This window comes from Salvelinus namaycush, chromosome 8 (assembly GCF_016432855.1).
Source record: "Salvelinus namaycush isolate Seneca chromosome 8, SaNama_1.0, whole genome shotgun sequence".
Taxonomy (NCBI): domain Eukaryota; kingdom Metazoa; phylum Chordata; class Actinopteri; order Salmoniformes; family Salmonidae; genus Salvelinus; species Salvelinus namaycush.
The window spans coordinates 49,273,978-49,294,955 of record NC_052314.1 but is presented as its reverse complement, the minus strand read 5'-3'; the positions used below and the strand labels follow the sequence as shown (position 1 = coordinate 49,294,955).

The following is a 20,978-nucleotide window of genomic DNA, read 5'->3' as shown; positions in this document are numbered from 1 at the left end:
ATTGAACATGTAATCGAACCCACAAATGCTGATGCTCCAGATACTCAACTAGTCTAAAGAAGGCCAGTTTTATTGCTTCTTCAATCAGAACAATAGTTTTTAGCTGTACTAACATAATTTAAAAAGATTTTTCAATTAGCCTTTTAAAATGATAAACTTGGATTAGCTAACCCAACGTACTATTGGAACACATGAGTGGGTGATGGTTGCTGATAATGGGCTTCTGTACACCTATGTAGATATTCCATTAAAAATCAGCCATTTCTAGCTACAATAGTCATTTACAACATTTACAGTGTCTACACTGTATTTCTGATCAATTTGATGTTATTATTTTTTCTTTCAAAAACAATGACATTTCTAAGTGACTCAAACTTTTGAACGGTAGTGTATATAAATCATTTGTAACTATTTTGGATGCTATATGATGTATTGTTCAGTAGATTTACTATGTAATATTAGTTTATTTTTTATCCTATGATAGTATATAAAATCAATCTGATTGCCAGCGGGGTGGGGGGAGCCTTTAAAAATATATGTATGTATTGTATGAATCGTATGAATTGAAATAAAACATTTATGTAAAAAAAAATTAAAAAAAGTGTTTACAATGGGAGTCATCCATTGATGGATGATCACAACGGAGATGATTGTCTGTTGAAAGTCACAATAAGTTGGCCCTCCAACTCGTCCAAAAATAGTTGACTTGGGTTGAACTTTTGACGGACAAAAACGGACAATGATGAATGTGTATCCGTTTTCATGTGTCTCTGTGTGGCCACAGCCTAACAAACGCTCGATATTCTTGGCAACAGACAGCACTAAATGTAGCTAATCTCTTTCTAAAGGTTATCATACAGTGTGTAGACTGTATCATAGTAAGGTGCTGTTTGTGATACCTCTCTGTACTGCTGAACAGAGGTACTGGAGATGATCTATCTATCCATCCATCTATCTGTGTTGAATGAATTGTGCGTTCTGTTTGATCAGGCCCCAAGCCTACCCTCAGGTGATTCTCCAAATGGCAGCCATAATGAATGTAAGAATGCCAGCTCTCTTTAGGGGCTGGCAACGAGCACGGTTTAAATGGCTGGTGCTGGCAACTGATTTATTTATACTGGTGGCATATCTGACTGACTGTAGACATATGTGTTTGTGCATTGCATGGAATGTTTTATTTTGTATGTGTGACTAGCATTATAATCAAGAGTGGATATTTTCCGTTCCACTTCCCAAGGACCTTAGAGATGCTTTCAATGTGCCACTCAGAAATTTCCAAATGGGGGTCTGAAAGGAAGATGGAAAGTGTTGAAAATAACGGACAGCAATGCAGGAAAAGCTTCAGATTGTTCATTCAACACAGAACCACACTTAACTACCAGCTCTCACAACTTTATCCTCACCCTTTTAAGTCCAGGAAGGTGCCGGTTCTTGTCTTCCCTGGTGACTCATTTATAAAGGTGTGAGTGTGTGTGTAAATAGTTTTCTTGATAAGCTTGACTCTCTTTTGTTTGTGTGTGTTCCTCACCCCTATGGGAATGTACTATGTGAGGCTAGATACATTAACTGAGTGTATATAGTTGATTGTTCAACTTGATTGTGAGGTAAAATCTGCTGCACAAAAATGGGATTCATTTAAGCCTTTAAATGGATTTACCGTGATGTCGGGCACTTTGCCAAGTGATACCCCGTTTTCTTGTGAAAAGTAATTAGTCAATGTAAATGAGGCATTTCGATTTCAAAAGGTAACAACAGAAGGTAACAGATTACTTGATCGTTTTGAACAATTATCTCATAATTACTTGTTGAGTTAATACAATACAATACTATATCACCTTGGGAAAGTCTCTGTCGATCACTTCTTTGTGCAAATGCCAGCCAAATCCCTACACTTCACATTCTAACGCCTGACTGGTCATTTCAAAATACATCTGGCTTGTCCTACCAAAACACAAATACCTTTTTCCAATTTCATTGACCTTTCAAAAAAAATATTGTTGGCCAATAAGCATTTGTCCACGGATAATTAAAACAGAAAAGTTCAACAGGCATTAAGCGACATGCATATTCACATTATTGCATATTCATAGATACAGGCTCTTGTCAAGCTTACCAAAAAGTGAAAGAGGGCGAGGGTGAACCCACTGGGCACACACTGGTTGAATCAACGTTGTATCCACGTTATTTCAATGAAATTACATTGAACCAACGTCTGTGCACACTGGGGAATAGAGAGATGGAATAAACCAACGCATCTGCTCCACAAAACAGGTCTCCCTTCAACTTCTACATTGTGATCGACCTCATTGGTATCATTTATCAAACTAGAAAAAAATACATTTCCTGAAGAAAATGTGTGTGCTTGCTTCACCTTTTAGTTGTCTTAGATGTATAGTCTAGTTGGAAGTGTAGTTAACATAATTGGTTTAGATCGACAAGTCTAGTTGGTCTACATCGTCTCCATTAAAAGTAGTTACAAGCACAATACCAAACTGGCTGACATGGTCTGAGAGATCTTGTATATCTGTTGACACTTAACCCTGCATCTAATCCTACCGGCACCACCACACCCGTATCGCTATGCCTCTCAAACATGCTCTCCCAAGGGCTACTTTCAAGAGATCCTCCACCTACGTCAGGAAGTCCAACTGTGGGAGTAGTGGAGCACAAAGCACAGTGGGGAAGCTGCTATCTGTCCCCTAACAGCACACACACACACACACACACACACACACACACACACACACACACACACACACACACACACACACACACAAATGCAGCTTAAGGGCATCTTCTACTAGGGACACTCCTGTAGGCGCTAGAGGCACTCATACTCATGTAGGAACATGCTGTGAACACATGGTGAGGCTTGTGGGGGAATATGAACATCCCCAAGCATTTCATGCAGTAGACCTACATAAAGAACATCACTCTCCCACCACTTCACGCCAAGACTATATGGATTTAGTACTTAATACTTTAGGATTTAGTCTTTGTTTTATATCAGGTGGTACAACAGCTGATGAAACCAAAACATAGACATGTGAAGAAACTGGATCCGTGCTATTTCCTGATAGTTGCTGATTGAAAATACATTCTACACAGGACCCTCTAATCAGTAGGTTTGCATGGGCGGGAGTTTCGGCATTCTATGGTGACATCAACATGCGGTAAATTGGTTAATAGACCAAAAACAAAGAGAGTTCCAATAACAGCTACTTTTCAGTTTTCCTCTCCCCACTCAGACCACTCCCAGACAGTCCTAGCTAAATTATTGCTTGAGAAATAGTTTTTTGTTAAAAAGCCATTTTTGCCTATTTTAATGGAAATCTGTTACAGCAAGGTTAGCCAGAAGTGATTTGATATTGACATAAAAACTACTGCATTAAAGTAATACTCCCACCTGTGTATCAGCTATTCAGTGGTAAACAGACATGGGCTTCATTCTCTGTAATTTTTGGGATAAGCACTGCTGTTTCCAAACAGCACCAAAGAAAAAGACACCAAATGTACGCAAATCGCAACAGCCAATCAGACTCCAAAGGAGAGAGCGATACGATTGAGCTACATTGCCAGAAATCAAATTTATGAAAATGAAGGCAAAAATGCATATATAAACGTATATAAATCACTGGGTAACCTTTCGATCAAAAAAAGGGAGAAATGACAGCCTAAACAATATATCTTTATCAAAGCCCATCAATACATCCTGTGACACAGACACACACCAGTGTAGGTTGAAAGATATGCAAATTAGAATAGATAGTTGGATAGCAGGCGAGGAAGATGAATGCAAATGATAGAAGGGCTGTTATTGTATTGATGATCAAGGGTACGTTCGCAACGGATAAAATACATCTAAGAAATGTGTGTGTTGCGTGTGTGTGTGGGGCGATCATTTCCATGGACCCGTGAAAGTAAATGGTGGGAATTCTGTGTTACGGACTCCTCAATAATTCATAAGGAAATATCATCATAAAGTCATCAAACACTTTCACCATTTCTTTTTATTTGAAAAAGAGAGTTTGTCACTTTACTGAGGTCTTGAGTCTCTGCCTTGATAAAAGTCAACAGAATGCATCTTACATAATCAAAATCCTTAGAGAAGAGGCCTGGCTCAATATCAATGTACACAAACTAGATATTGTGTCTCCAGTGTAAATCTCTGGGATTTTCCACCTCACACACTATATTTCATGAGCGACATACTTTCAGAGAAAGCTTTCAACTTTTAATGTACTCTGGAGCGAATATGAAAGCAATCTCTTTAGGATTGCAGGTTGCAATGTCAAGATGGGCTGTATGGAATACTGTATAAGAAAAGTTTATGACATGACTAGTAAGATGAAAGATCTGTGTGCTTGACACTGAATTTGTAATACAAACATGCAAAGGTGTGCAGGGTTGAAAGTGCAGTTGGTAAAATAAAAATAGAAGATTTATCTGGACCACCCAGGGGCCCAGAATGTTTAATCCACATCTTAAGGATTGTGGGTTGTGTTGAATTCTATTCCTCCCTTCAGATGTGGTCCCTCATTGCTTTCGGATGAAATTGAGAAAAAAAAAGGAAACCAAATCATTATTAAACCACATATATTGTGTTTATTCCCATTGTTTCTTTTAAGAATGAACATAGGGGAATGGAATTAAGACAAAACAGGACCTTCTTGATCTAGATAAACATTCTGAAAAACAGACCCCTGAATATAGGATAAACAGGATAGTTGAGAGGCTCAGGGAACTGTCTTTTAAAAGACAGGAAAGTGTTCATTCCATTGTCTGGGGAAAAATTCTAAGGAGTGAGGCAACTCCAGTGATGAATGAAAGTGGATATTTCCAATACATCTCTGCCAGCCCACCCCTTTTAAAGCGAAGAATCTCGCTTGAGAAGAAGAAAAACACATATTTTCTTATATAAAAAGGGACTTTGATTTCCACACCAGTGCTCCCCTCTGATTCTTGTTGTACGTCTCACGAAAATGGGTCTTATTTCGAAAAGGAAAAAAAATATTGTATACCTATGTTCCCTTTTGAATTTCAAATGTTTTTTCTTGTAAAAAATGTCCAAGAAAGACTGTTCATTATGAGTCAAACACGTGTATAGGCATATCAAGCTATGCTGCCTTGCTAGCTGCCATGGAACTAAATTGACAGGTATGTGCAATTTTCCACATCTGCCTTTTGGCAGTAAGGCCTGTCTGTATACCTTAATACTTAACCTGACAAGAGCACAGACACAGAACAGCCACAAGCTGTTGCGCGCACATGCACACGCTGCTCTGCCATGTAGTGCGTTGGTGGTAGGATATATTGCTGTTACAGTAACAGTACCCTCCAAAGAGCCTCTGCATGCCAATTGCCTTATTTAGTGGTGTGTTTCCAACCATGACTTGTGTGAGTTTGAAAGAACACTTCCATGGAATCACAGTAGCTGCTATCCAAGATGACATCAGGGCCCGTATCCACAAAGCTGCTCAATGTAGGCGTGCTGATCTAGGATCAGTTCTGCCTTTTAGATCAAAATGAATCATTTTATAAAGACAGACGGGGACCTGATCCTATATGGATAATCTAATTTGTCACGTGCGCCGAATACAACAGGTGAAATGCTTACTTACAGGCTCTAACCAACAGTGCAAAAAAGGTATTAGGTGAACAATAGGTAAGTAAAGAAAAAAAAACGTTAAAAAAAGTGAAAGATAACAGTAGCGAGGCTATATACTGTACAGTAGTGAGGCTATATACAGGCACCGGTTAGTCGGGCTGATTGAGGTAGTATGTACATGTAGATATGGTTAAAGTGACTATGCATATATGATAAACAGAGAGTAGCAGTAGCGTAAAAGAGGGGTTGGCGGGTGGTGGGACACAATGCAGATAGCCCGGTTAGCTAATGTGCGGGGGCACTGGTTGAAGGGCCAATTGAGGTAGTATGTACATGAATGTATAGTTAAAGTGACTATGCATATATGATAAACAGAGAGTAGCAGCAGCGTAAAAGAGGGGTTGGGGGGCACACAATGCAAATAGTCCAGGTAGCCATTTGATTACCTGTTCAGGAGTCTTATGGCTTGGGTGTAAAAACTGTTGAGAAGCCTTTTTGTCCTAGACTTGGGAATCCAGTACCGCTTGCCATGCGGTAGTAGAGAGAACAGTCTATGACTGGGGTGGCTGGGGTCTTTGACAATTTTTAGGGCCTTCCTCTGACACCGCCTGGTGGATGGCAGGCAGCTTAGCCCCAGTGATGTACTGGGCCGTACGCACTACCCTTTGTAGTGCCATGCGGTCGGAGGCCGAGCAATTGCCGTACCAGGCAGTGATGCAACCAGTCAGGATGCTCTCAATGTTGCAGCTGTAGAACCTTTTGAGTATCTGAGGACCCATGCCAAATCTTTTTAGTTTCCCGAGGGGGAATAGGCTTTGTCGTGCCCTCTTCACGACTTTTTTGGTGTGTTTGGACCATTCTAGTTTGTTGGTGATGTGGACACCAAGGAACTTGAAGCTCTCAACCTGCTCCACTCTTGGATACGATCGCAGATCTCTGAATTATGCATTCAATCAGTGGTGGAAAAAGTACCCAAACCTCATACTTGAGTAAAAGTAAAGGTACCTTAATAGAAAATGACTCAAGTAAAAGTGAGTCACCCAGTAAAATACTACTTGAGTAAAAGTCTAAAAGTATTTGGATTTAAATATTCTTAAGTATCAAAAGTAAATGTAATTGCTAAAATATACTTAAAACTTCTTATGGCTGCAATCCCGTTAACGGGATGATATGACAACAGCCAGTGAAAGTGCAGGGCGCAAAATTCAAACAACAGAAATCTCATAATTAAAATTCCTCAAACATACATGTATCTTATACCATTTTAAAGGTAATCTTGTTGTTAATCCCACCAAAGTGTCCGATTTCAAATAGGCTTTACAGCGAAAGCACCACAAACGATTATGTTAGGTCACCGCAAAATCACAGAAAAACACAGCCATTTTCCCAGCCAAAGACAGGAGTCACAAAAAGCAGAAATAGAGATAAAATTCATCACTAACCTTTGATCTTCATCAGATGACACTCATAGGACTTCATGTTACACATACATGTTTTGTTCGATAAAGTTCATATTTACATCCAAAAACCTCAGGTTTAGATTGGCGCCATGTTCAGAAATGCCTCCAAAATATCCGGAGAAATTGCAGAGAGCCACGTCAAATAACATAAATACTCATCATAAACTTTGATGAAAGATACATGTTTTACATAGAATTAAAGATACACTTGTTCTTAATGCAACCGCTGTGTCAGATTTCAAAAAGCTTTACGGCAAAAGCACAATATTCAATAATCTGAGAACAGCGTTCAGCCACAAAAGGAAGCCATACAGTTACCCGCCAAATTGTGCAGTCAACAAAACTCATAAATAGTGTTATAAATCTTCACTTACCTTTGCTGATCTTCGTCGGAATGCACTCCCAGGACTCCCACAAGAAATGTTTGTTTTGTTCGGTAATGTCCATCATTTACGTCCAAATAGCTATTTTTGTTAGCGTGTTTGGTAAATAAATCCAAAGTCAGGAAGCGCGTTCACTAAAAGCAGACGGAATGTCAAAAAGTTCCGTAACAGTCAGTAGAAACATGTCAAACGATGTATTGAATCAATCTTTAGAATGTTTTTAACATAAATCTTGAATAACATTCCAACCGGAGAATACCATTGACTTCAGATGTGCGATGGAACAGAGCGCCCTCTCATGTGAACGCGCATGGTCAGAGCATGGTCAGGTCATGGTAGACCTTACTAATTCCTGTCTCCTTCGGCCCCACTTCACAGTAGAGGCATCAAACAAGGTTCTACAGACTTGACATCTAGTGGAAGCCGTAGGAAGTGCAAACAGATCCATATCCCACTGTGTATTCAATAGGGGCTGGGTTGAAAATCGACCAACCTCAGATTTCCCACTTCCTGTTTGGATTTCTTCTCAGGTTTTTGCCTGCCATATGAGTTCTGCTATACTCACAGATATCATTCAAACAGTTTTAGAAACTTCAGAGTGTTTTCTGTCCAATACTAATAATAATATGCATATATTAGCAACTGGAACTGAGGAGCAGGCAGTTTACTATGGGCATCTTTCATCCAAGCTACTCAATACTGCCCCTGCAGCCATAATAAGTTTTAAGTATCAAAAGTAAAAGTATAAATAATTTCAAATTCCTTATATAAAGCAAACCAGATGGCATCATTTTCTTGTTTTTAAAATTTACGGATAGCCAACACTCATACATAATTTACAAACGAAGCATGTGTTTAGTGATATCTCAAAAAACTACTTATGTAGTACTTTCAAGTATTTTTACTTAAGTACTTTACACCACTGCATTCAATTTAGAAGAAAATGTGTTTCTTATTTTTGTCACGCCCTGACCTTAGAGAGCCTTTTTATGTCTCTATTTGGTTTGGTCAGGGTGTGATTTGGGGTGGGCATTCTATGATTTTGTATTTCTATGTTTTGGCCGGGTATGGTTCTCAATCAGGGACAGCTGTCTATCGTTGTCTCTGATTGGGAACCATACTTAGGTAGCCTTTTCCCCTCCTTTCAGTGTGGGAAGTTAACTTTGTTTGTGGCACATAGCCCTTAAGCTTCACGGTTGTTTTGTATTGTTTATTGTTTTTGTCGGCATCATTTCTTAATAAAAGGAATATGTACGCTGACCACGCTGCACCTTGGTCTTCTTCCAGCAACGGCCGTGACAATTTTGTTTTCTTTTTATCTCGCTAACCAAGAAGACATCTAACCTTTGAAATACACATTACATTTTCAGTTTTTCGTCTTTTTTTTTTAGAGAGTCCATCTAATATAATGGAGTAAGTTTAGTGGCAAAAAAATACTTATCAAATCCATTATAATTAATTCCACGTTGTGAAACAAGAAAATGGGGAAAAGTCCAAGGGGGGGCAATAATTCCTGGAGACACTAATGTAAAGGGCTCAAATGAAACATTCATATGACCAAAAACATATTCAAGCAAGAGCAGATGCTGGGGGGTGAAGTGTGGGAAGATGAGAGCGAACGGAAGGACGGAGAAATAGCTTTATTGTGCTTCATTACTTCTGCAATAACAACAACAGCTTCAATGACAGCAAGAGATAAACAAGATGGCCCTAGTACAATAAGTCTCTTCGCTACATTAGTAACCATGTCACTTTAGACTGCGGTAATGGCACTAATGTAATGAGTAACGCCATCAACCCTGCATCATCCCGTGGCTTCATTCTACCCTCTTCAGGGAATCACCACAGAGAAATATTGAAATGATGTTTGAGGACAATTATACTGTCAATGCTAAGCATATAGAACCGAGAGACAGGGAGAGGCAAAGGAAAACTAAAAACATCTGATTACAACAAAATCGTCTTCAAAATGTAACAATGTCGAAGGAAATTGTATGTAAGTTGGAAAAGTAAGTAGAACAACCATAGAGTGTATCTTGTTCCAACCTTTTTCGGTGTAGTTACCTTTCTTTCAAAAAAGAATTCAACACAAACGCTTGCACCTCAGCTCATGGTCATGAACAGTGAACACCCAGCTGATACCAAGTGAGGCATGCCTAAACATTCAGTCTGTCAATTTACCTACTACTATGTACTAAAAGGAAAGGATGTAATAGCTTTACAGGGAGGTAATAGTACATGTCGATGCAAATATGTGGGCAATTAGCTTAAAGTCATGTCCGTCAGTCTGTCTGTCTGTCGATCTTGTAAATAGCTCTCTAAGTAAAGACAATTGAATAAGGAAGCTTATATGAGGAAGAGGCTGAGTCTGAAATGGCACCCTATTCCCTATATACTGCATTACTTTTGAACAGAGCCCTATGGGCCCTGGTCATGAGTAGCGCACTTAATAGGTAATAGGGTGCCATTTGAGATACAGACAAGGTTTGAAGTGAGTGGCAATTACGACTGAGTTAGTTTTGGTTTCATTTGGAGTGCAGACAAGTGAATCGTCAGATTGTCGTGTGAGGGCTTCGAGGCAAGGCATGGTGTTGGTTCTGCTTCTTGAATATCAATACACATTCACAAGTCTCTGAACTAAGGGGTAGACAGTAACAGCACAACAGTAGCCTAACCTCTGGCATTTCAAAACCAAAAAACAGGATATTTCTGCTTGACCATGTGGCAAAACCGACCAAAGGTTATCATTTTTTTTCTTCAAATATTGTACTTTAACTGAGACTGTTTGCGGTGCCAGCTAGGTGGTATTTGCCTTTTTGGGACTATTTCATTGGTTCCACTGTGCCTGGCAAGCTCGATCGAGCAAACTGCAGCTAAATGATTTGGAAGAAAGTAAAGACACTACAGTCAGAAAGTTTCTTCCACAGCTCGTCTGCTGTCCTTCCATAAAGTTGCATAAAGGATGCACATGGAAGATGCAAAGATGAGTCCTCTATCCTATTGTATGCCTCCTTACAAATCCATAGAGGAATGCCCAGACAAGTTTCACATGAGGGTTAGTCACGTCTGACTGGGTTCCGATTGGACGAGCGATTGACTAATATTCCCTTCCACATGCACGACTGCTCCTAGTAGGAAAGCATATGTTTGACTTTGGTTGAGGACAATTGGTTAGATATCTGCTTTGTTTTGACAGTCCTCCACGCCACTTTAACAATAGTTTAAATTCAAGGGAAACCCCAATAGCTAAATTCTGCAACACCATGGTAATGTAAATACTGTACCACAGAATGTTGACAGAGCATCCACAAGAAGTATTAGGGATGAGAAAACGTGGGGTGTAGTGGGGTGAACACTTTGCTGTTGTTTGAATCCCAGACCCATTTCTTTGTTGGAAAACTGCAGTAGCTAAATTCTGCTACACAATGGCAGTGGTGTAAATTACTAAAGTAAAAATACTTTAAAGTACTACTTAAGTCGTTTTGGGAGCGTCTGTTTTTTACTTTACTTTTTACATTTGACTACTTTTACTTCACTACATTCCTAAAGAAAATAATGTACTTTTTACTCCTTACATTTTCCCTGACACCCAAAAGTACATTTTGAACGGGAAAACGGTCCAATTCACACACTTATCAAGAGAACATTCCAGACACTGATCTGGCGGACTCACTAAACACAAATGCTTCATTAGTGTGGAGTCTTGGAGTGTACTCCTGGTTATTCTTAAATAAATAAATAAACAAGAAAAATGCCAACTGGTTTGCTTGGGCTCCCGAGTGGCGCAGCGGCCTAAGGCACTGCATCTCAGTGCTAGAGGCGTCACTACAGACACCCTGTTTTGAATCCAGGCTGTATCACAACCGGCCGTGATTGGGAGTCCCATAGGGCGGCGCACAATTGGCCCAGTGTCGTCTAGGTTTGGCCGGTGTATGCCGTCATTGTAAATAAGACTTTGTTCGTAACTGGCATGCCTAGTTAAATAAAGGTTCAATTTAAAAATGTACTTTTACCTTTGATACTTAAGTATATTTAAAACTAAATACTTTTAGACTTTTACTGAAGTAGTATTTTAGTGGGTGACTTCTACTTTTGCCGGACAAATTTTCGATGAAGATATTTTTACTCTTACTCAAGAATGACAATTGGGTACTTTTTCCACAACTGCACAATGGTCATGTAAATACCACAGAATGTTGACACAGCATCAACAAGAAGAATTAGTAGGGACACCTAATAAAGAACATAAAACTATTTTATTTACAGGATCACTTTCCATTGACAATGACAAAGTCCATGTTGTGACGAAAGTCAACCAAAACTCCACCAGTTGGTCATAAATAACTAACACAAAACTGTTCACAATGTACAGAATTGAATGTATTGATTACACGTCTTAAATTGGAAGGGCCTGTGCTACTGTTATCACTGTGAAACACCGCAAGTTACACATATGCTGCTTGTCACTGTTCATATGCCGCTTGTAAATATACATGTAACTCATAACCACATAAAACACTTTTCAATCTAAGCAAACAGGATTTCCCAAGTGTATGTTTCTTCAATTTGGAATGTATTACAATAAAGTGTTTTAAATTCGATATTTTTGGTTGTGTAGATGTAAACATTCATGATAAGACCATAGACAGACCCTTGACATTAAGCTAAGACAGAATTTTGTACATTGATAGCTGATACCTAGATTAAACCTATTCAAAGCAAATTTTGAGGCCATTAATAAACTTAATCTGGGTACATGAAACTGGCCCATAAAAACAAACTTTAGAGGTTATGCAGAAATACTTTGTACCACATGCATAAGCATCACATTACAACTTTATAAGCACTACATGAACATTCATAATATCTTATGCCAATGTTAAGTCACTACACAGCATTGGTCAACTGGGAGTTTGTTGCATACTGTATGCTGCCATTAGCACTGTGAAGGTGTTATGACTGATGACCCTGTGGTATATCTTTATTCAGGGCTTTTTACATTTAAGTGTTATCAAATCAGTTCATCTGGACAACTGCAAAGCAAAAAGACCTACCATTTGATAGAGGCACCATTAGTTATACATTAAACCTAAAATATTGTCTTCAGTAACAAATATACAAAGGACGACTGACGTCACAACATATTTTTTTTTCGTAGCTGTATTTTGTTTCTTGTAGTATCAAACCATATCTTAATGAATACCAACACTGTATCAAAACAATTGGAGTACCGATGAAAAGCTTGATTTGCCATTGAATGATAAATACTATAGCTAAAACACATCAGGACGACACGTAATGAAATACACGACGCAAATATAGTATTTCTTTACATTCTTGAATCATAACGTCTCTAAAGTTTCTTTACATTCTTTCATAAAGGCATAGAACATTCTATTGGCATTCTCCAGCAACACTACACCAGACATACCTCATTAGAAATATGTCAGAATGTTGACGTTATAGGACAACCTGTCCCTAATCTTAGACAATGCGTCTTTACAATGACATAAGAACAATAAGTGACACACAAGTAATACATCAGATTAGGTAAGTAATGTCATTGTAAGTGATATACAACTAATACGTACGCTTAAGTGGCATATAACTACAATGGTTTAACGTCACTATCTTTACATATTCTGGTAAGACCATGTTGACTTCACGTCTAGGGTAAGGAAACGTTGGAAAGAATCCTCGCGGAGAAGATGAATGGCAATCTCAAACTGAATCTAGTCTGATTTCACTGTAATATATGCATTTACATCACTATCAAATGGAAGGGTCACATTAGCTCATATCAAAACAAGCAAATGAAAGTGCGTGTCATGAAAAGAACATCTAGAAATGTCTTTGATCAAAGTTATAACGCTCTTAATATCTTTTGATTAACCTGCTCACTGCCGTTACAACATCGTGCCAAATTCCTGCCTCTATATCACCATAGCATTTTCTATAACGACTCCAATCCTCACATTATATTGCATAAATGCACTGCTTTAAAATGAGGTATCATGCTCAAGTATTAAAGTAACTAACTACATTCCATCGCTTGTGATGCAACCTGTCACCGCGATGCAACCCCACTGATATTTGATAACGCTATTGAATGTGACTTGTTGTGCGTACAGTTTGTTACCTTACTACCAGCTGGGTTTTTTTCTTCATCCACACAGCTGTTATTTTAATGTTATCTTTAAGTCAAGCTGAGGGCCACAGGTGGGTAGTCTGTCATCTGGGGAAAAAAACATTACATTTCAATTCAAACTGTGACAAAATACAACACTTCACCGGCTACAAGGGCCTTGGGGGGCCAAGGTAAGACCGGTGCATCAGGCTTTGAATTATCTTCGCCCCCTGAGGGAGTTGGCAGGAGACCCCCTAGAGACCCCCTATCAGACAGCTGTGGAACCTGAGCTATGGCATGTAATGTCTTTATACTGCGCTGGGCTGTTGGGTATAACACGGCTCGTTGGTCAGCGGAAGAAATATCCTAAACCAAATGTGGTTGTTCTCTTGGAGTGTCGAGCCAAAAAAGTCAAAGGCTGAAGAGACGCCTGGTGCTAGTGCCAGCACTTGATTTAAACCCAGAAGGATTACACACACACACACACACACACAGGGGAGAAATACCATCCCTCTAATTGATGGCCCAAGGGTTTACCTGACATCTCGATTCTAAACACTGTGGTCATATCTAACCACTGTACTGTGGACGCACCCACACACACATTGTGATCATGAAAACTCTGCTCCGTGGGCGCACGCACGCACAAGCACACACACACACACACACACACACACACATCTAAACACTGTGATCGTATAAAAACCTCATTGTGGCCATTTCTTTCAAAGCTACAGTACTATATGTAAGTACAATGCGGGAGGTGATATTATTCTCAATGGGAATATGAAGGCAAAATAATAGTAGGTGGGCAGCTAAAAAAAACGCTATTTTCATTCCATTCCACATCAGTTGTCCTTGCACTTGTTTTCTTATTTGAAAGCGTGTATCAACCACAAAGCTACCCAAACATAGAAAAACATGGACACTGCTTTAAAACATTAGCAGTAACAAATAGGCATCTATTTACGCTGTTCTAAGCATTCGGATTCAGATCAATGACGCCGCTTTAAATAAACAATTAGCTAGTTATTTATGTGCACAGTTGTGTAATCGTTAGTTTGCTTTGTTGCCAATGGTGGCCTAATGTTGACCATGTAGGACTATGGAGGAAAAACAATGTGCATACACACTAACACCTAACACTCTCACACACAAGGACACACACTTGCACACGCACACACACGGGACTATGGGAAAAAGGTTGAGGGACCATTAGGTAATCAAACCAGATTCACTGCAGCGATGGAATGCCATCAAAACTCAATTAACAAAGATATTTCTTACTGGCGAGTTTAATCAACAGTGTTTTCCATTGGAAATCACTAAGTGGCTATAGAGGTTACAACTGGAGCATAATGGAGGGATAGACGGATACTTTGGTCATTCTATACATGATGTAACTACATGACATAAGAATTGACATGTAGAATCTGTGCAGTGCTTACGAAGACCATATGTATGCCATATGAAGCCTTTATAAGTTGTAGTTTGTTTAAACTGGGACCAGTCATTCTATACATTACGTAAGACTACAGCTAAAAGCCACAAATGGTAACTACGGACACACTACCTAAAGATATCGGTTGCTCCAGAAAACACAGGTCAATCAAATGTGCTGATGTTAGAGCGTCACATGATGATCTGGCACACGGTAGTCTAGCCTATACAGTTTACAATAGCATGACCCAGAAACTAACACGGCAAGCCCAGTGTTCCAATCATAGCTCCGTAAGCAAAAGATCAAAGGAGGGAATGTTTAGGTGTACTCCAAGGTGTCCGTGTATATTTTATGGGCCCCTCCATGACATGTTAATTGTAAATTTCCCACAGTGCTGAATGTGTGTTTGTTTGTGTGTGTGTGTGTGTGTGTGTGTGTGTGATGAGAAAGGATCATTCAGCTCAATGAGGACCGTGCATACAGAAGAACCGTCGTCAGTGAGGCATGTATTCTGCCTGTTTCCCCCCAGCACATCATTGTAAATGGAGTACTGGCCAACATTATTGCGTAAACAATACATTGATGACGTAGCATGCGGTCGCTGTTGTAGCTCTTCACATGAACTCTGTACATTGTTTCAAATGTATACGGTATTTCATAATATGCAATATGTTATATACAGTGAGCTCCAAAACTATTGGGACAGTGACACATTTGTTGTTGTTTTGGCTGTGTACGCCAGCACTTTGGATTTGAAATTATACAATGACAATGTTGTTAAAATGCAGTCTGTCAGCTTTCATTTGGGGGTATTTTCATCTATATCAGGTGAATCGTTTAGAAATTATAGCACTTCTTGTACAGTACATACTCCCCCCCATTTTAGGGGACCAAAAGCATTGGGAAAAATTTACTTACAAGTTTAGTATTTGTAGTGCTGAGCGATTAACCGTAATGTAGATCATTTTTCCGTTTCTAAAACCACTAATTGACCAAAGTCAGTTAAATTATTTGAATTCCATTTATTTCTGAGGTTTTCTGTGAGCTCAATGTGCACATTGAACAGTTTCTCTAAAGATAAATAAGATCCAGCCTGAACTGTGCAATATAGTAGGGAGTTGTAGTTTCCAAAATGCCAATATTCTACATAGTTTAGCGCATAAAAGGTGGTAATTAACTACAATGACCATAAGCCATTGCTCAGCTACTTGTCCGCTCTGTGTTTCTTTTAAGCCTGCTACTGAAGACAGAGAAGAATGTGCAATCATTAGGGGATATAGAGAGTAGCTGTTGCTTCGGATGTCTACCTGAAAATAGATGATCTAAGTGATTGATAGTTGGTATTCAGCAGTCATGAAAGTATGCCTAATTTACTTTGCAGAACTACAAAATAGTGATTTTGTCAGACAGCATAGGCAGCAGCTCTATAGAGATGAGACTGTTTTGGTGGTGTTTCAGATTGTTTTGTGCCCAATGTAATGTATTGTGTCCTTTTGGAGTCACTTTTATCGTCAATAAGAATACGTTTCTAAACACTTCTACATGAATGTGGATGCTACCATGATTATGGATAATCCTGAATGAATCGTGAATAACGATGAGTGAGAAAGTTAAGAGACGCACAAATATCATACCCCAAGACATGCTAGCCTCTCACCATTACAATAACAGGGGAGGTTAGCATTTTTGAGGGGTATGGTATTTGTGCATAATCAAACAGTGCTGTAATTTCTAAACAGTTCGCCCGATATGGATGGAAATACCCTCGAATTAAAGCTGACAGTCTGCACCTCAGTATGCTATATGAAGCCTTTATAAGTTGTAGTTTGTTTAAACTGGGACCAGTCATTCTATACATGACATAAGACTACAGCTAAAACCCACTGCTACAAATGGTAACTACGGACACACTACCTAAATATATAGGTTGCTCCAGAAAATGTTTTCTCTGGTATCTACTGTAGCAGAGAGAATCTAAAAGTACTGTAATGTCTAAACGGTTCACTCGATATGGATGGAAATACCCTTAAATTAAAGCTGACAGTCTGCACGTTAACCTCATATCATTTAGAATCCAAAGTGCTGGTGTACAGAGCCAAAACAACAAACACATTTTCACTGTCCCAATACTTCTGGAGCTGAGTGTACAAAACATCAAGAACACCTTCCTAATATTGAATTGCCTCAATTCATCGGGGCATGGAATCTAGGTGTCTCAAGGTGTCGGAACGCATTCTACAGGGATGGTGGCTCATGTTGACTTCGATGCTTCCCACAGTTGTGTCAAGTTGGCTAGATGTCCTTTGGGTGGTGGACCATTCTTGATACACACGGGAAACGCTGAGCGTGAAAAACCCAGAAAAATCCTTCTTTAACCTTTCTCCTCCCTTTCATCTACACTGATTGAAGTGGATCAATAAGGGATCATATCTTTCACCTGGTCAGTCTATGTCATGGAAAGAGCAGGTATTCATAATGTTTTAAACACTCAGTACTTCAGTGATGTTCATAGTATTACAGACCGTACTACAATATGCAATCTGATGGTTATATTTGACAATTAATTCCTGCTTCTCATCTAAAATGTGTTTTCAGCGATATTCTCTGAACTCTATGAAAAGTGTGTGTTTGCATGTGTGTTTATTGACAGGGACAGCATGTATGTATGTTTGCAATGTCTACATGTCTTTGCATGTACTGTACACAGTAGATTTTACCACTCTATACATGCTTGCGTGTGTGAACACATGCCTGTGTGTTTGCTCATGCCTGACAGTGTGTGTCTGCATCCAGTATGCCCTCCTTTAGGAGAAGTCCTCAGCCTCAGCATTGGGGGCGCAGCCTGCCTTAGCCTTGGCCCCGTTCCCATTGCAACCAAGCCCGTTTTCCATTCTCTGGTTGACGTAGCTCTTCTTCCTGGCCTGGTTCTGGTTGTTTGTTCCGTCTACAGGGTCATACGCCACTACCACGGAGGTATCCATGCGGGACAGGGTGTACATGCTGCTCTGGCGGGCCGGGTGGAGGCGGGTGGCCCTCAGCTCCAGCTCATCATAGCTGGACACCTGGACGAAGGGGCACCAGCGGAACGCCTGCTTGAAGCCAGCCCGGAACCTGGGGGGGAAAAGGGGCGTATAGAGAGGGGGGGCGGGGGTGTGAATGACATTTGATTTTGCGAACGGGGTAGTGTTCAAGGCCACGCTGTTTGTAAAATGTTTTCCAACAGAAAAGGAAATTCTGTGTTCTTATTGGACGAGTTCAAGTAAGACAGCACCAGTGTCACTACGTTTCAAAACGTTTTCTACCTACTGAACACAACCCAGGTTTCATATAATGATCTGATTTTCATAAAGGCAGCAGCAAACAAATGACATACCAATGTGTACAGTGCAGTGAGGTTGAAGAGTCGTATAATGACATAAAACATCAACCGAAAGCACACAGCAACAAATAAACAATTAAACAGGAAACTAAACCTAATCGACTGCAACATACACAGCCCTGTGTTCTCCATCAATTTAAAAGTCAACTAATGACCCAGATAATAAACAACAAAATACAGTACTTAAATAAATACATAAAATAAAACATTTGTAATATAGAGTCCTGTCCAGGGGTATACTTCAAACTCCCAAACTCTACCAAAACTGGAGATTTTGGCTCGGACAAGGCTTACTTATAATAGCCAAGAAGGATTTACTTGTCGTTTTTATATATTCACATCATGAAGGGGGAAAAGCAACCACACATACCACACAGCACATCCTTCCTGAATAGCCTGATTGTGTCGATGGTAAGAGTGCTATGTGCTTTAGATAATTGCCTGTGTGTACCTAAGTGCACTGGGGAGCTTCATTCACAAGCTAGCGTTCATCAATGCTCAGAGTCTGGATTCAGAGCACTGAAGCTTTCTTCAAGGAGGTCTTGCTCTGTGTTTAATATGGTTATGAGATTCCTGAGGCTGGGCAAAGGACAGACTAAGGCATAGAGCTTGTCAAGATGGATATACAACTTCTATGCTCTTTTCATGCCATTAGGATTCATTGACCATGGAAATTCAGATACAGTACGTGTGTGTAGGTTTGTGGGAGTGTTTGTGTGTGTACACGAGGTGACACTGAGAGGGTCTTATATGACTACACCTGACATCATACCTCCAGGCTCTGTATCTGCATTGTTCCTGTTTGCAGAAAGAATGAGTCACACAGGTACCGAACTACCCGCCTAAGCACCGAGTGGCTTAAAGAACATGTTCAGAAAGCATGCAATGGTAACCAATTGAAATGATGCTTTGATTTCCAGGTCTCTTTCAGCATTTCTCAGTGATGTCCTTGAAGTAACTTTACTTTCAAGCCTCAGTCCTAAAATACCTAATATGTTTTTGTTTTTTTTTGCATTTTCAAGAGGGCATGAACATCATAAAAAGGACCTATTATCAGGGTTGCCATTGCCTGGACCTTTGTTGAAGCACATCTCTCGTGTGCTCTGTTCAGAGGATTACAGGATATTCCGATAGGAGATTCTGCACTACAGTTGTTTTTCAAGGATTGTTATCAACCTATACAGAGGCAGGCCAACAGCATATTCTTTCCACGCCCTTTTCAACCATCGACCATGAAAATGTGTGTATGTGCCTCCCCCCGTGCATGCTCCCATTTCTGCTTGCCTAGCTGTCTGCCTGTGTGCACACGTGTGTATTCTCCTTACCTGCTGTTCAGGCAGCAGTAGATGATGGGATTGTACATGGTGGAGCTCATGGCCAGCCACATCACTGACAGGTAGACCTGCTGGATGGACTTCCACCTCATCAGAGCCTTGTTGAGGCCCGTCACGATGAAGTAGACGTGGTACGGCAGCCAGCAGAGGGCGAAGGTCACCACCACAATGATCATCATCTTGACCACCTGGAGGTGAGGGAGGGAGGCGGGGGGGGGGTAAGATTAGTTCAATTCTCGTTCAACCCTGTGAGGCGAGCTGTCTGGACACTGTGTGGCGTCTGCTGATAAAGAGGCAAATTCCCCTGCCACTCGATCAGCCAGACAACTGAAGCTAATTAGGTTGTGAAGTGCGCTCTGCAGTTATTATTCAAGGGAGAGCAAAGAGAGCTGTCTCTCCTTCCTTTGGAGAAGATAAATGAAGCTTCAGCCTGTTTCCTTCTTCCACATCACCTAGCTGCATTAGCTTTAATGAGTGTATGTGTGTGTGTGTGTGTGTGTGTGTGTGTGCTTTAGTGAGCCTGGTAAGAGCTGTGTGTTACTGTAAATGTATGTTACTGTAGACAGAGTGGCAAGAAAAAGTATGAACCCTTTGTAAATACCTGAATTTCTGCATAAAGTCGTCATAAAATTTGATCTGATCTTCATCTACGTCACAACAATAGAAGAACACAGTCTGCTTAAACTAATAACACACAAACAATTATACGTTTTCATGTCTTTATTGAACACATCGTGTAAACATTCACAGTGCAGGGTGGAAAAAGTATGTGAACCCTTGGATTTATTAACTGGTTGACCTTCCTTTGGCAGCAATCAGATCTGCACAACGGTCAGGAGGAATTTTGGACCATTCCCTTCACAGAACTGTTTCAGTTCAGCAATATTCTTGGGATGTCTGTTGTGAACTGCTCTCGAGGTCATGCCACAGCATCTCAAATTGGGTTGAGATCAGGACTGGGCCACTCCAGAAGGCGTATTTTCTTCTGTTGAAGCCATTCTGTTGTTGATTTACTTCTGTGTTTTGGGTCGTTGTGCTGTTGCATCACCCAACTTCTGTTGAGCTTCAATTGGCGGACAGATAGCCTAACATTCTCCTGCAAAATGTCTTGATAAACTTGGGAATTCATTTTTCAGTCGATGATAGCAAGCTGTCCAGGCCCCGAGGCAGCAAAGCAGCCCCAAACCATGATGCTCCCTCCACCATACTTTACAGTTGGGATGAGGTTTTGATGTTGGTGTGCTGT

At 40.1% G+C, this 20,978-nt stretch overlaps 1 protein-coding gene across 1 annotated transcript in view; it reads right to left on the bottom strand.

Moving 5' to 3' along the window:
* Positions 1-17,823: 17,823 nt before the first annotated feature.
* Positions 17,824-20,978, bottom strand: part of LOC120051957 (neuromedin-K receptor-like) — a 29,808-nt gene continuing 26,653 nt past the window's right edge. The window contains exons 4-5 of the mRNA XM_038998835.1: positions 19,724-19,920; positions 17,824-18,130 (exon numbers count right to left, since the gene is read on the bottom strand). Coding sequence (XP_038854763.1) covers positions 17,824-18,130; positions 19,724-19,920 — 504 coding nt within the window. The remainder of the gene's footprint in view (positions 18,131-19,723; positions 19,921-20,978) is intronic.